The sequence below is a fragment of the Nymphalis io genome, chromosome 26 (assembly GCF_905147045.1).
Source record: "Nymphalis io chromosome 26, ilAglIoxx1.1, whole genome shotgun sequence".
NCBI lineage: Eukaryota > Metazoa > Arthropoda > Insecta > Lepidoptera > Nymphalidae > Nymphalis > Nymphalis io.
The window spans coordinates 4,840,603-4,854,470 of NC_065913.1; the positions used below are offsets into that span (position 1 = coordinate 4,840,603).

The 13,868-nt window shown below is 32.7% G+C and overlaps 1 protein-coding gene across 1 annotated transcript in view; it reads right to left on the bottom strand.

Annotated features, from left to right (window-relative positions):
- Nucleotides 1-13,868, bottom strand: part of LOC126778450 (irregular chiasm C-roughest protein-like) — a 105,263-nt gene that overhangs the window by 44,378 nt on the left and 47,017 nt on the right. The window contains exon 2 of the mRNA XM_050502000.1: nt 3,063-3,378. Within this exon, the coding sequence (XP_050357957.1) occupies nt 3,063-3,221 (159 nt within the window). The 5' untranslated portion in view covers nt 3,222-3,378. The remainder of the gene's footprint in view (nt 1-3,062; nt 3,379-13,868) is intronic.

The window sequence follows — 13,868 nt, forward strand, 5'->3', positions numbered from 1 at the left end:
GCTCTATATACAAAAAAATGGAGCCGCGAGATACTGATCAGAAACATCGAAGGCTACTGAAATGTTATATAATTAAAGAAAATAAACAAATAAATTTGGAGTAAATAAATAAACATTAATTTCCTATAATTATAATAATATATAGTATAACCGCCACGCAGACACAGGAGAGTAGGGACCAGCGGCGGCAATGGGTATGACGGCATACGAGAGCGTCAAGCCGATTGCCATCCCGACATACGAGTCGATCAAGTCGAGTTGACAACAGGCGCGCTAATAGATGGTTCAATTAAATAGAAAAGCATCTAAATTCATAACTTATTTTGCAATACCAATTGAATAATTTGACGAAAAAAAAGTTAATAAAATGTTTAATAAAACAAAAATAATTACAAAACTTTAAGAGAAAATTAAATTAAATTTAAAATGCATTCTTTGTAATAGCTTCATATACATTCGCTGGCGTTACTAACATGAACTACGTGAATAAAACTTGTAAGTAACGCGTGTAAAGTTTGTTATGCCAAGGGAAGTTGCTGACGTAACTGCCTTAATAGACGGTTAAGTTGAAATGTTTTGAAATACGTATGAAAATTTATGTCTTGTCAAACGTGTTTAATATACACGCGTAATCCTTATAAATGTTTACGACTATTTGTAGATATAACTCTTAGTATTTCTTGGGTAAACAATGCCAGTGAATTAAGGCAAAATGGATATTGTAATATAAATTCCAATGCAAGATCATAATTTAACGTCTAATTGAAAATGGCGATTGATGTAACTTTTTTCTGTAGTGTATTGATGTTAGCCTAACTGGCCCTACCACGGTCGAGTATTAAAACTTAACAGAGAAAAAGCAGCCCAGTCTCTTACAGTGAGACGAACGACCTAAGGGGTGCCTGGAATGATTTATGACATTTGTTACTTGAAAACTTTGCTAATAATGTTTTATTGATTATACAATTTACGCTAGTTTGACAGTGAGTGTATCATGTAATGTCGATCGAAGATCTTAGAGAGAGGCTATTTAGTTCTTTCCAATATATGATTTCAATAAAAATAGCAGTTTTGTTTTGTAAGAAGTCAGTTCCTTACTCCCGTGACAAGTTCACGATCGACTTATGGTGATATACTATTTTGACGAGCGTATTCTTGAAATATTATAATTAATATGTTCAATGTCGCATTTAACACTTACCGACATTTCACGACCGTGAAACTAGTTTCGATTTTGTTCTTACAGAATAGCCCTTATGTAATATCATTGTTTTATCGTAATTAAAAAGTGAAATTATCTAATTATACGTATTTTTCTTAAAAATTCTTGTTTTTATCTACACTTATTACAACGTATGAGTGAAATGTTAGAAATGAATTTTAAGCGAGTTTCAAACCGATTGAGTAATTTTGCAAACGCTGGAAGAAACTGATGTGAATCACTAATCCAGACAACAGAAAATAAACAGTAAAAACATTAATAAGAAAACCAATAAAAATATTCAAGAAAAAAAAACATACAACATATTTTTGTTAATAAAATAAATATATTTTGAAATTAAATAATACTAGCAACGCCTGGTTTTTAAGGAATTACTAATATTGGTATTCACCCCTTGAGTGGGCACGACAATGGCCTAAAGGGTCAGGATCTTGCAGTGCTCTATTGACTCTTATAAAATTGATATGATATATAGCTTAGATAGACTATATGTCTTCTGTCAAAGGAATGAGAAGCACCAACGAAATAGGGACGTGATTGGCATACGAGAGCATAACGCTGTTTGCGGTCATGACATACGAGTTGGTTTTACCGCCAAAGCGCGCCAATTGTTTTTTCACCTGCGACTTATTAACCTTTAATTATAAAATAATTTACTAGGTGTTAGGACTTTGTGCAAGCCCGTCTGAGTAGGCACCACCCACTCATCAGATATTGTACCGCTAAACAGCAATACTTAGTATTGTTGCATTCCGGTTTGAAGGTGAGTGAGCCAGTGTAACTACAGGCACAAGGAACATAACATCTTAGTTCCCAAAGTTGGTGGCGCATTATAGTATGGAATGGGTACTATTTCTTACAACGTCAATGTCTATGGGCGGTGGTGACCACTTAACATAAGGTGACCACTTAACATTGTCCGACAACCTATATCATAAAATTATTTTTTTCCTTATTTCTCAAGTTGCGTTTAGAAAATAATTTTCCAGCAATAATATCGTCTCTTTGTAGAACTCTTTTAATTACTACACGTATATAGTTTTTTTATTCTTTCTCTTAATTTTCACATTTCAAATGAAATTTTAATTCAAATTTTATTTCACAACTACTTGAAAGTTATTTAATTTGTAGTATAAAGAAACAGGTTATATTTATCCATTAAAAAATCTGTCATTTTCATGATATGCTATTGGAAAAATGATGGAAAATCATATATTTTGCAATTTTCCCTATATTCCTACAAGCCAGATAATATAATATAATGGTGTTTTCATCGCTAGCCCGATACAAATATTTACCCATAAATATTTTTTTTTTTCGTCGACCCTTAGTTTGAGCATCTATGGGTTGGGAAATTCGGATAGAGATATATAATTGGACTACCCTTTTTTCGTAAAGGATAATAAATATTTGTATATGAAGCGTGATCAACATTTTTTTTTCTTATTCGTGTAATGGTGTTATATGCCTTGAACAATCAATTGAAAATTAAATTGTAATTATTTTTATTTTATAATTCTGGTGAATGAAAACATTATGAGGAAGGCTGCATGTGTTGGATGAAATTCTTTCAAATGTGTATCCACCAACGCGCATTGAGGTAGCGTGGTGAAATAAGCTCTAAAACGTTCTCCTCAAAAGAAAAGCACACATTTATAGGCTTTTACTTTTATATATAAAATAAAAAATATTTAACCATATATCTGCCATCACTTTCAACTTCATAATAATGATTATAAATTAGAGTATTTAATAGTAATTGATACCAGGAAACCATGGCACTGTTAAAATACAAAATCGAATATTGTGCACCTTATTATATAAATTTGATACGACTCACCTGATCCTGTGGTTCCATCGCAAACTTCTGCTCAACATAACCTTCACACACACAAACACATGTTAGCAACACTAGCACACACTCACAAGTCCGTAGCAACAGGAACAAGGGCTGCACACACCTACTGGTTAAACGTAACCTACTTATGTCCGTAACCATTTTCGTCTAATATTAGTTGTACATAGGGATGTCCGGAGATTATTTTTACATTTTGAAAGGAAGTTCAACTTCCCTTATGTGATGAGAGGATGCGAGTTATTTTTAAGGCCACGTTTAGGCGCCATGTCTATTTCTGTTCGATTACCCCTCGGCTGATCTGAAACAAAATTAAAATAAATTTATCATTTATTTTTAAAAATAGAACGTTTGATTTTTTCTTGTATATTCTATGTTTAATATAAGTTGTATAATGGTAGGGCTTTGTGAAACTTTGCTAGTCTGCCTAATAGAAATTTAAAAAAATATATAAAGGTAAATTTATAAAGGTACATTCACGATTTTGTTTTTAAGATATATGATGAGTGAATGGTATCTGCCCAAATTGGCTTGCACGAAGTCATACCATCTTAGTAAACATTACCATAATTTAAAATATTTATATAAATCATCTTATCAATAATATAATATTTATTAAAACGTTATTTTTCTAAAAATCCTTTTCGTCTAAGTCAACACGCTCGTGTAACTCTATTAGCCTCCCTAGATTCATTTGCAATCTCTAAATCAAGAATTTCTCAGATAGTTCTAAAGTTATTCTCGCTAGAAAATGTAAAGAGAATACTGTAGTGCAATACGTCCCGCCTTCCACAAGAGGGATTGCGATGTAAAAATATTTGAGTATTACGTTTGTTCTAAGATAAAACGAGATCATTGTAATTTTTTTTTGTGAGATACGAATAGAGATCGATACTATTTATAACGGTTTCAATACGTTCCCGATTCTATTCAAATCCAACTACGACCAAACCACTAGTGAATCGTTGTGTAAGTAATAGACAAATGGTTAAACGGCAACGATATGACGAACGATAATGTTTCGATTCAATTGCGATAATATATCGATTTTATTAAAACTAGCACCCGGGTTTCGTATGTTTGAGTTTGTATTTTATTATTTCGTTTACATTTAATCGCTTTATTACATATGTAATATAAAATTATTTGTATAAAATGTACAACGAAAAACTTGATCGTTAAATTGTCTACTCTTACAAATAGTAAATTGTTTTAAAATAACACTTGACTTGTTTCTTGACCGTTCTTCTAGTTGGAATCAACATTCCGAATTGGTAGTAACTTTAACTCTATCTTGAAAAACGACGATCGAAATGTATATTTATATATAGGTATAAATTTTGAGTGAGTTTTGCAATTTAATTTTTTTTATTCTAATTTTACAGAACGTGAAACAAGAATAAAACAGTTTGAAGCTGAAACCCCTGGACCTTGGAGTAATAGTGTAAAACTTTCATTAAAAATATAAAACCTCGTCTTATTGCCTCTACTGGTGACATGAGGGGCTGAGAACAGCAGTACTTGGTATTGTTGGGTTCCAATTCGAACGGTGAGTGAACCAGTGTAATTTCAGGCTCAAGGGACAACAGTTAGTTCCCAAGGTTGGTGGCGCATTAGCGATGTAAGCTATGGTTAATAACATTTCTTACAATGCCAATGTCTATGGGCGTTGGTGACCACTTATCACCAGGTGGCCCATATGCTCGTCCGCCTACGTATACTTAATATATAAAGAAAACATCGCACTCAATATCCCAATGAAATGGAGAACAGTCTTAAGACATCGAGTTAATCAAATAAATAAGTTGTGCGGAACTTTGCTGGGGCTCGAATAATTTCCAAGTTTACTGTATTGCTGTCTTTTTAAGTTTCCCGATTGTTTGCCCAGGACGCCCCTGGTGGGTTCGAAATGTGTACAGTTTTACGATATTTTAAGCGAAACTCATTTGAATACGGATGGAATTTAAACTTTGGTCAATTTATCTTCTATCTATAAAAAAAAAATTGGTTGAGGTATCATCGGCGAACCGTAACCGATATAGCTAGGAATGTAAATATTTGAAACGCGTCGATTTATTTATGAAGCAATTTTAACAAGTTTCACCAAGTAAATGACTCGATTAAGGTTATCAAAATTAAAATTATAATTTACTCTATTTAAGTAGGCTCTAATAAGCACCTTTTAATTGTCATGTTTCATCAATTCCGTGACTTTTTACCGTACTCTTATATACTGTGTTTCCTTCTTCGCCTTCTGTTTTGTATACAAAGAAATCGTATTAAAAAAATATATACAGTGAACTTTGGACTTATAATTTAATCATTCACACACAAGTTAACATCGTTGTCAGGGTAAGCAATAAAAAAAGTATTTATTGCACATAAAAAAACAAGAAAATAAAAGTTACTTAATTCAGTTAGAAAGTACATAAAAGCGACCGTATTGCTTTAAACAATCTACTGGACAACCTTTAACATGAAATAAATATAAGTAAGAAATCAGGATACTGCATATACTAAAGTTACATGGATGTAAAATGAAATATGTACTTGTAAATATATATAACACACATATGACATACGATATATTTAAAATTGGAAACATGAAAATATCAGGTTTTTTTTTTATAGAATAGGAAGGTGGACGAGCATATGGGCCACCTGATGGAAAGTGGTCACCAAACGCCCTTAGACATTGGCATTGTAAGAAATGTCAACCATCGCTTATAGCCAATGCGCCACCAACCTTGTGAACTAAGATTTTATGTCCCTTGTGCCTGTAATTACACTGGCTCACTCACCCTTCAAACTGGAACACAAAAATATCAAGTATTGCTGTTTTGCGGTAGAATATCTGATGAGTGGGTGGTACCTACCCAGACGAGCTTGCACAAAGCCCTATCACCAGTAAATGGAAAATGAAATATATTTGGAATATGAAAATGCTGGAAACAAGTTAGTTTACTATATATACTAGTGGTAAGGCTTTGTACGAGCTCGTCTGGGTAGGTACCACCCACTCATAAGATATTTTACCGCAAAACAGCAATACTTGGTATTGTTGTATTCCGGTTTGAAGGGTGAATGAGCCAGTGTAATTACAGAGACAAGGGACATAACATCTTAGTTTCAAAGGTTAGTGGCGCATTGGTGATGTGAGCGATGGTTCACATTTCTCACAATGCCAATGTCTATGGGCGTTGTTGACCACTTACCGTTAGGTAGCCCATATGCTCGTCTACTTCTATACATACTACATACTATAGAAAAATGCATGGACTTCAAGGCTTTACGAAAGTCGACGTTCGATATTGGTGATCGATCGTGTAATGATATATTATATATGTATTGACGTTTGCATCCGGTGATTATGATAATATTAAATTCAATGTTAACACCGATAATGGCCGAGATGGCCCAGGGTAAGAACGCGTGAATCTTAACCGATGACCGTGGCTTCAAACCCAGGCAAGCACCACTGTATTTTCATGGGCTTCATTTGTGAATATAATTCATCTCGTGCTTTACGGTGAAGGAAAATATCGTGAGGAAATTTCATTTATCTAATTTCACTGAAATTCTGCCACATGTGTATTCCACCAAACCGCATTGGAGCAGCGTGGTGGAGTAATCTTCTTCTCAAAGAGCCTTAGCCCAGTAGTGGAACATTTACAGGCTAGCTTTATCTGATGTCATTTTTCTATATTGTACTTATAATATAATTATTTTGCGTCACAGTATTGACAATCGCGGTCTCTGCGCGGTAAAATTAATAAACACCGCAACCAGTCTATCGACAATAACCATGGGTCTGTTAGTTAGGAAAAACGGTATCATTAAACTGGTATACTGAATATAGGGTCCAATCAAGCAGTAACATAATGAGTGCCATAAGTAATATATGTAAACGAGCTACTTGTTCTAAACCACTTCCGGGACAGATTTAAACTAGAACAAATATATTTATCACATGAAATTTAAAGTGTAAATGTTTGTTTAGCATTTTTAATCATTTTAATTAATATTTTAAGTAGCTATTTACATTTATAGCTGTCGTTATTTTATGTTAAAATGTTTCAATTTTAAGACATGATAAGATGGTTCGTATTTATAAATAAATATTGTAATGTCTAGTTCATATATACGAAGCGTTATTGTACAACGTTCTTGATTCAAGTGAAACAAGTTCCTAAAATCGTTCCTATAAGTTTTAATGTCACAATTGTTTGAATACACATGTGTCAGAGCTCAAGATTTTATCATTCATCGCCGAGCGAATTAAGCACATGAAAATTTAGTAGTGCATGACTGGGTTTGATCCGGCAATCGGTCGTTAAGATTCACGCGTTAAGCCACTCGGCCATATCAGCATCAGATGTAATTATATATTATATTATATTGATATTTGTATATATGAAAACGATTTGACAAAAATGAAACTCGAAAAATGTGAACACAAGAGTGTGAGATACACACAAGATACACGTAAACCTCAACTTGTATAATAGGTAAGTAGTTTGTTTTATTTGCATTGCATTTCATCATATTTTATTCAAATACGCCATGCTTAAATAGTAGTTCGTGTATTATATATATAAAGCCGAGATGGCCCTGTGGTAAGAACGCGTGAATCTTAACCGATGATCGTGGGTTCAAACCCGGGCAAGCACCACTGAATTTTCATGTGCTTAATTTGTGATTATAATTTATCTCGTGCTTTACGGTGAAGGAAAACATCGTGAGGAAACCTGCATGTGTCTAATTTCACTGAAATTCTGCCACATGTGAATTCTACCAACCCGCATTGGAGCAGCGTGGTGGAATAAGCTCCAAACCTTCTCCTCAAAAAGAGGAGAGGAGGCCTTTAGCCCAGCAGTGGGACATTCACAGGCTGTTACGGTTACGGTATTATAAATGCGAATTTGATGAAAGTGGACACCACCGCCCATACATTGGCGTTGTAAGAAATATTAATCATTGCTTACATCGCAAATGCGATATCAACTTTATTCGAAGTTGCCTGAAGAAGTCTATACACTGGCAAACTAGCACTTCAAATCGGAACTCAACAATACTAAGTATTGCTATTTAGCGGTAGAATATGAAATGAGTTGCACAAATTCCTTCCACCAGGAGTAACAGAATAGGGACACGTGTATTTGAACCCACACTTGTGCACTATAATGTCCAGCGCACTTGTATATTCTCTCGAGAATGGCCGCCATGGTCTAAGTCAGTCAGAAAAACATCATCATCAATTTATATTTTTATTAAGTGAATTGTAATTATAAATTAATTTTAAATGAATTATCTAATAATTAACTGTATTTTTTTTATTTTAATAAAACACTTCGAAATATAAATTAACTATCTGACCATGAAAACCCAATCAAAATCGTACCATCATTATAAAAAAAACTGAACTCGTTTTTTAGATAAACGATAAGTCGTGTCCCATCAATTTGTTTTAGGGATCCGTATCGATGTGAAAAAAACCCTTGAATATATTAAAAGTGAAAGATTAAGTAAGCGTAGTATATCCTATTCATCAAAAACTTCAATTCAAAAATGATTTCAATTATGTATATAACTGAACTTTTGAATTTTTCGGTATTATATTTTAAGATACATATTTAGTGGAAAATTAAAAAAAATCACTGCTTTTTAGTGATTTTTAATCATAGATATAGAATTACGTGTTTCCTTACCATCGGGTATAAAACATTTGAAATTATTATAATCATAATTATTTAATTTGTAGAATATTTATGATATTAATATTAAATTGGCCTTGAGAGAGATTGAAGAATTGAGAGTTTCTTTCACATAAGGTCAAAGGCGATAGGACACCATTTATCGAATAATGACATCAGTCACTAAAAGGTTTGACATTAAACTTTAATTATGTCATGACAAAATGATTAACGATTTTCTTCCAACATTACAACCTGATGGTAATTGGTCACCAATGTTGGTCTAGCAAATTGCTACCAATGTCAACTAATAGGCTACAAACTACCGTCGTCGTCTAACTACTAACTAAAGTCGTTGACGTTCTTTTTTTCCTTTACTTTTATACATACCATTTTATTTCTTTATTTACAAAATTTATCTATTTTAAATATAACTAGTTGTCAGTATAAATCTATTCTATCTATTCTATCTATCTATTCTACAATTAAAATATATAGGAATTATAGATTAATTAAACACATAACATATACAATTTTATATATATATTTAATTATTAATAATTTTATATATATATTAATTCTTTATGATTCTAATTTTAATTTTAATTATTAATGAATGTTCTGTAATTATAAATATGTAATCTGTAGACAGTTATGGGCCTCGATGCCTGAATAACAAAGTTATTATTATTATTATTATTAATACAACGAAATATTGGTTTAAGAAATAAGACTTAGCGATAGATTAATAAAATCTAGCTTTTTAATACTACGGAATATTATATTATGATACCGCTCACACTTTAAACAGACTAATTATTTCTCAATCATTGATCTAAATGTTTTATCTATTTTATTTATGTACAATTTAATGTTGAATCTAATTTCGTACATGATCTGTTTCTAAGAATATTTACTAATTAGAGTAATAAAATTTGTTTAATGATAAAGTTTTATCGAATTTTATTGAGATCTAAGACGCCGAAATCGTTTAAATTACATAAAAACTCCTTGCTCGATTTTTTTTTTTAATTCCAATTTCAAATACGCTGAATTTATATCTAACTAGACCGTCCTGATATCGTATTGGTGAAATAAATATTTGACACGATCGCAGCGACCAGTACTAAAACAACCACATAAAAATAAATGTGATCAATGTCTCTCTAGTCGCTTAGAAGGATTTCAGTGACAGCTATATAAAGAAGAATTATATACACATAGTTACAGTATCAGTCTGTGAATGTCCCACTGCTGGGCTAAGGCCTCCTCTCCTTTCTTGAGGAGAAGGTTCGAGGCTTATACCACCACGCTGCTCCAATGCGGGTTGGTGGAATACATATGTGGCAGAATTTTAGTGAAATTTGACACATGCAGGTCTCCTCACGATGTTTTCTTTCACCGTCAAGCAAAAGATGAATCATAAACACAAATTAAGCACATGAAAATTCAGTGGTATTTGCCCGTGTTTGAACCCACGAACATCGGTTAAGATTCACGCGTTCTAACCACTGAGCAATCTCGCCTCTATATCTTATCTTTATATACACATATATAACGATAATAAAAAGAAAGGCAGTAAATAAACAAAAAAAATTGGAATAACATAAGCCTTACCAATTTTAATCCGGTAACAGTATTGAAAAAAAATCACAAAAAATTTAACCCTATCCGAGCACGTGTCGAAAACAACACTAATATCACGGCGTGGTCTTTCCGACCGAACCCTAGCATGCGACTGAGTGAACGCTGCATTTTAGTCTATTGTGGGTATTTTTAACCCACCCCTTGTAAACTGTCTGAGTCAGAACGATGGTACATCCGACGCTTAATGGCGAGGATATTTTTAATTTTCGTCGCTTATGTACCTAAAATTAGAATTGGATAATTGTTTTCGAAGAATATTCCTTTTATGAATAAACTTTTATTTTGAATGTTGGTATAATTGGAAAAAATATGAAACAATTACATTACAACTAAAACACACATAGACGACACGAATTTGTCTTAGTGTGAGTGTTTAAAAACACACTCAAAATTAATATCAGCTTTGTTTATTTATTAATAATAATTTGTTTATTTATTGTAAAAGCACACTTACAACATACATATAAAGCATTGAAAAATGTCAAAATTAAATTATAAATTAATGTCATTGTTATAATAAAAAATCAATTATCGATATCATAATTGAAATTATACAAAATAATAATTAAAACTAATCATGTATTTTATAATAGCTTAACAAAACAATATTTGTTATAAGTAAACATCAAAATTACAAACAGAATCAAAATTTACTTTATACAAGTAGGCATTTGAGTTGTTACTTTACAGTACAATATTAAACTAGTGTTTGCCAACCAATTTTATTTAGGATTATTTTACGTTAGGAATAAAAAGTAACATATGTCCTTCCTTGGGGTTCAAGCCTGCTTCATACCAAATTTCATCAAAATCGGTTCAGTGGTATAGCCATGAAAGCGACAAAGTTACTTTCGCATTTACAATATTGTCAAAGATTTAAAGCCACACGACACCACACGTTTGAAATGTAGATTCCACGGAGAATAACCAAGAAGGCAACATACTCATAGTTATTCAACATTATATCAATCAGTTTCTAAATCCTGTATTATTCACCTTCCATATCTTTATAACAGTTTAATTCCTCAGGATTATCAGCTTCTTAGTTTAACGGAAACTATACTACAAAATATATATAAATCTCTACTAACAAAGTTACGTTAGTTAAGTATTTCCGTAATTAAAATGCCTACATCCATAGTATCGTTACAATTTCCTCCATTTAAAACAGCGGTAGTTTTTGATCTAACACGTTTTTCAAACTAAAAAGACTCTAAAACCTGATCTTATCTCTTAGAAAGACATTAGCGTCTTTAAAACATGTTGAATGCACTATTTCCGGTCAGCCAATGGGATGCGAGTATTTAAATATAGAACAGCAGACATATTTTATTGGGGCGCCTCTACGTTTGAGACGTACCAAATTTAATTAGCTAATTATCTTCTTCAATTTTGAATTTGGAATTACCTAAGTTTAATTTATCTGGAATTCATATTCGAATTATGAATTATATTTTTATTTTTTTATAATACAAAATATACTGAATTGACTTTAATTTAAGCGTAATATTATACAGTCTTACTTATAAACGTCGCTTAGCGGGTGATTAGTTAAATAATGTTATGTCTTTTCTTTCGAATGTTAAATCAATAATTACAGTAAGAGTGAAAGAAATGTTTAACTAAGCAACGAGAAGCACTGATAATCATTATAATATTACGCTTCGCATAAATTGACAATAATTTGCTTGAGTTGGTTTCATTATATGAATTAAATATATGAGAAGCGAAATATGTCATTCCATTTTATATAATACACATCTGATTGAAAATACATAAAGTAGGAGAACATTATTTTAAGGAATGGTATGTAATAAATAGCCTATAAATGTTCTATTGCTAGTATGGGCTTGTTCTCCTCTACAAAAGAAGGTTTGGAACATATTCACAAACCTTACTTCAATGCGGCTTAGTGTCGGCTTAATGTCATAAATTCTATACGGAAATTCTGTGTTGCTTAGGTTTGAACTTGCAATCTTCGGTTATGTTTTACGCTTTCTAACCATGGGGCTATCGCGACAAAGAGTTAAGTTTTATCAAGTTTTTAACTTATTAATAAAAAATTATCCTTTGTTTTCTTGATGTGAATGAAGTGAAATATGGTTTTCAGTATACGATTAATAATAAATCGAACAGTTTGTGTCTATCCATGTATATTTTAAAAAAAATAGACGGACACGCAAATAGGCCTAGTGGTAAGTGGTTGCCACCACTATTATACAGAGGCACTGTAAGTAATATTAACCGTTTTTTTCTTCGACAATGCGCTACTAATTATAATCACAAATTAAGCACATGAAAATTCAGTGGTGCTTGCCCGGGTTTGAACCCACGATCATCGGTTAAGATTCACGCGTTCTTACCACAGGGCCATCTCGGCTTCCAAAACCTTCTCCTCAAAAAAAAAGAGGAGAGGAGGCCTTTAGCCCAGCAGTGGGACATTCACAGGCTGTTACGGGGTACGGGGGGCGCTACTAATAATAACATAATAATAATACGACTACGTCTAATGACTAGACTGACCAACTGTAATTTTTTAGGTCGAGCAATAATAATAATAATAATATCCTGGAACATTTGTTCACACACGGCCATCTGATCCCAAATTAAGCTTGTACAAAGCTTGTGCTATGGAAACCAGACAACTGATATACCACATATACTACTTTTCTTTTGTAAATGCATACTTATATAGATAATTACACCCAGACTCAGGACAAACAGACATGTTCATGCAGACAAATGTCTGTCCTGGGTGGGAATAAAACCCACACCCTTTGGCGTGAAAGGCAAGTATCTACCAACAACGCCAACCGGCTCGGCAATTATGTTTCATAAAATTAAAAACTCGGCAGGAATCCATAACATCTTGGTTTCAAATTCAAGTGTTCTTTCCACTGGACAATTACGGCTATGTAAAATTATACGAGCAGTACTTTACTATTTTTACTATCCCAAGAGTATGGTTTGACATTTCGACGTTTTTTATCTAAACCCTAAAATGCTGGGTACAATTGACCGTAATATAATTAAATATTTATACAAATGGTTGATCCCTTATCCCAATAAGTAAGACAAACGGCTGGACGGGATACGAATACGTATATTATTGACTCTGGTTTGGGTAAACCTAATATTTATCTAATTAATTAAATATACGATGAGATTGATGTTAATTAAATATTTCTTATTTAAATAAAGTATCATATATACCTAGAAAAACAGCCTGTGAATGTCCAACTGCTGAGCCAAGGCCTCCTCTCCCTTTTTGAGGAGAAGGTATGGAGCTTATTCCACTACCCTGCTCCAATGCGGATTGGTGGAATGCACATGTGGCAGAATTTTGGTGAAATTAGACACATGCAGATTTCACCGCGATGTTTCCTTCACCGTATAGCACAAGATGAATTATAAACAGAAATTAAGCACATGAAAATTCAGTGGTACTTAC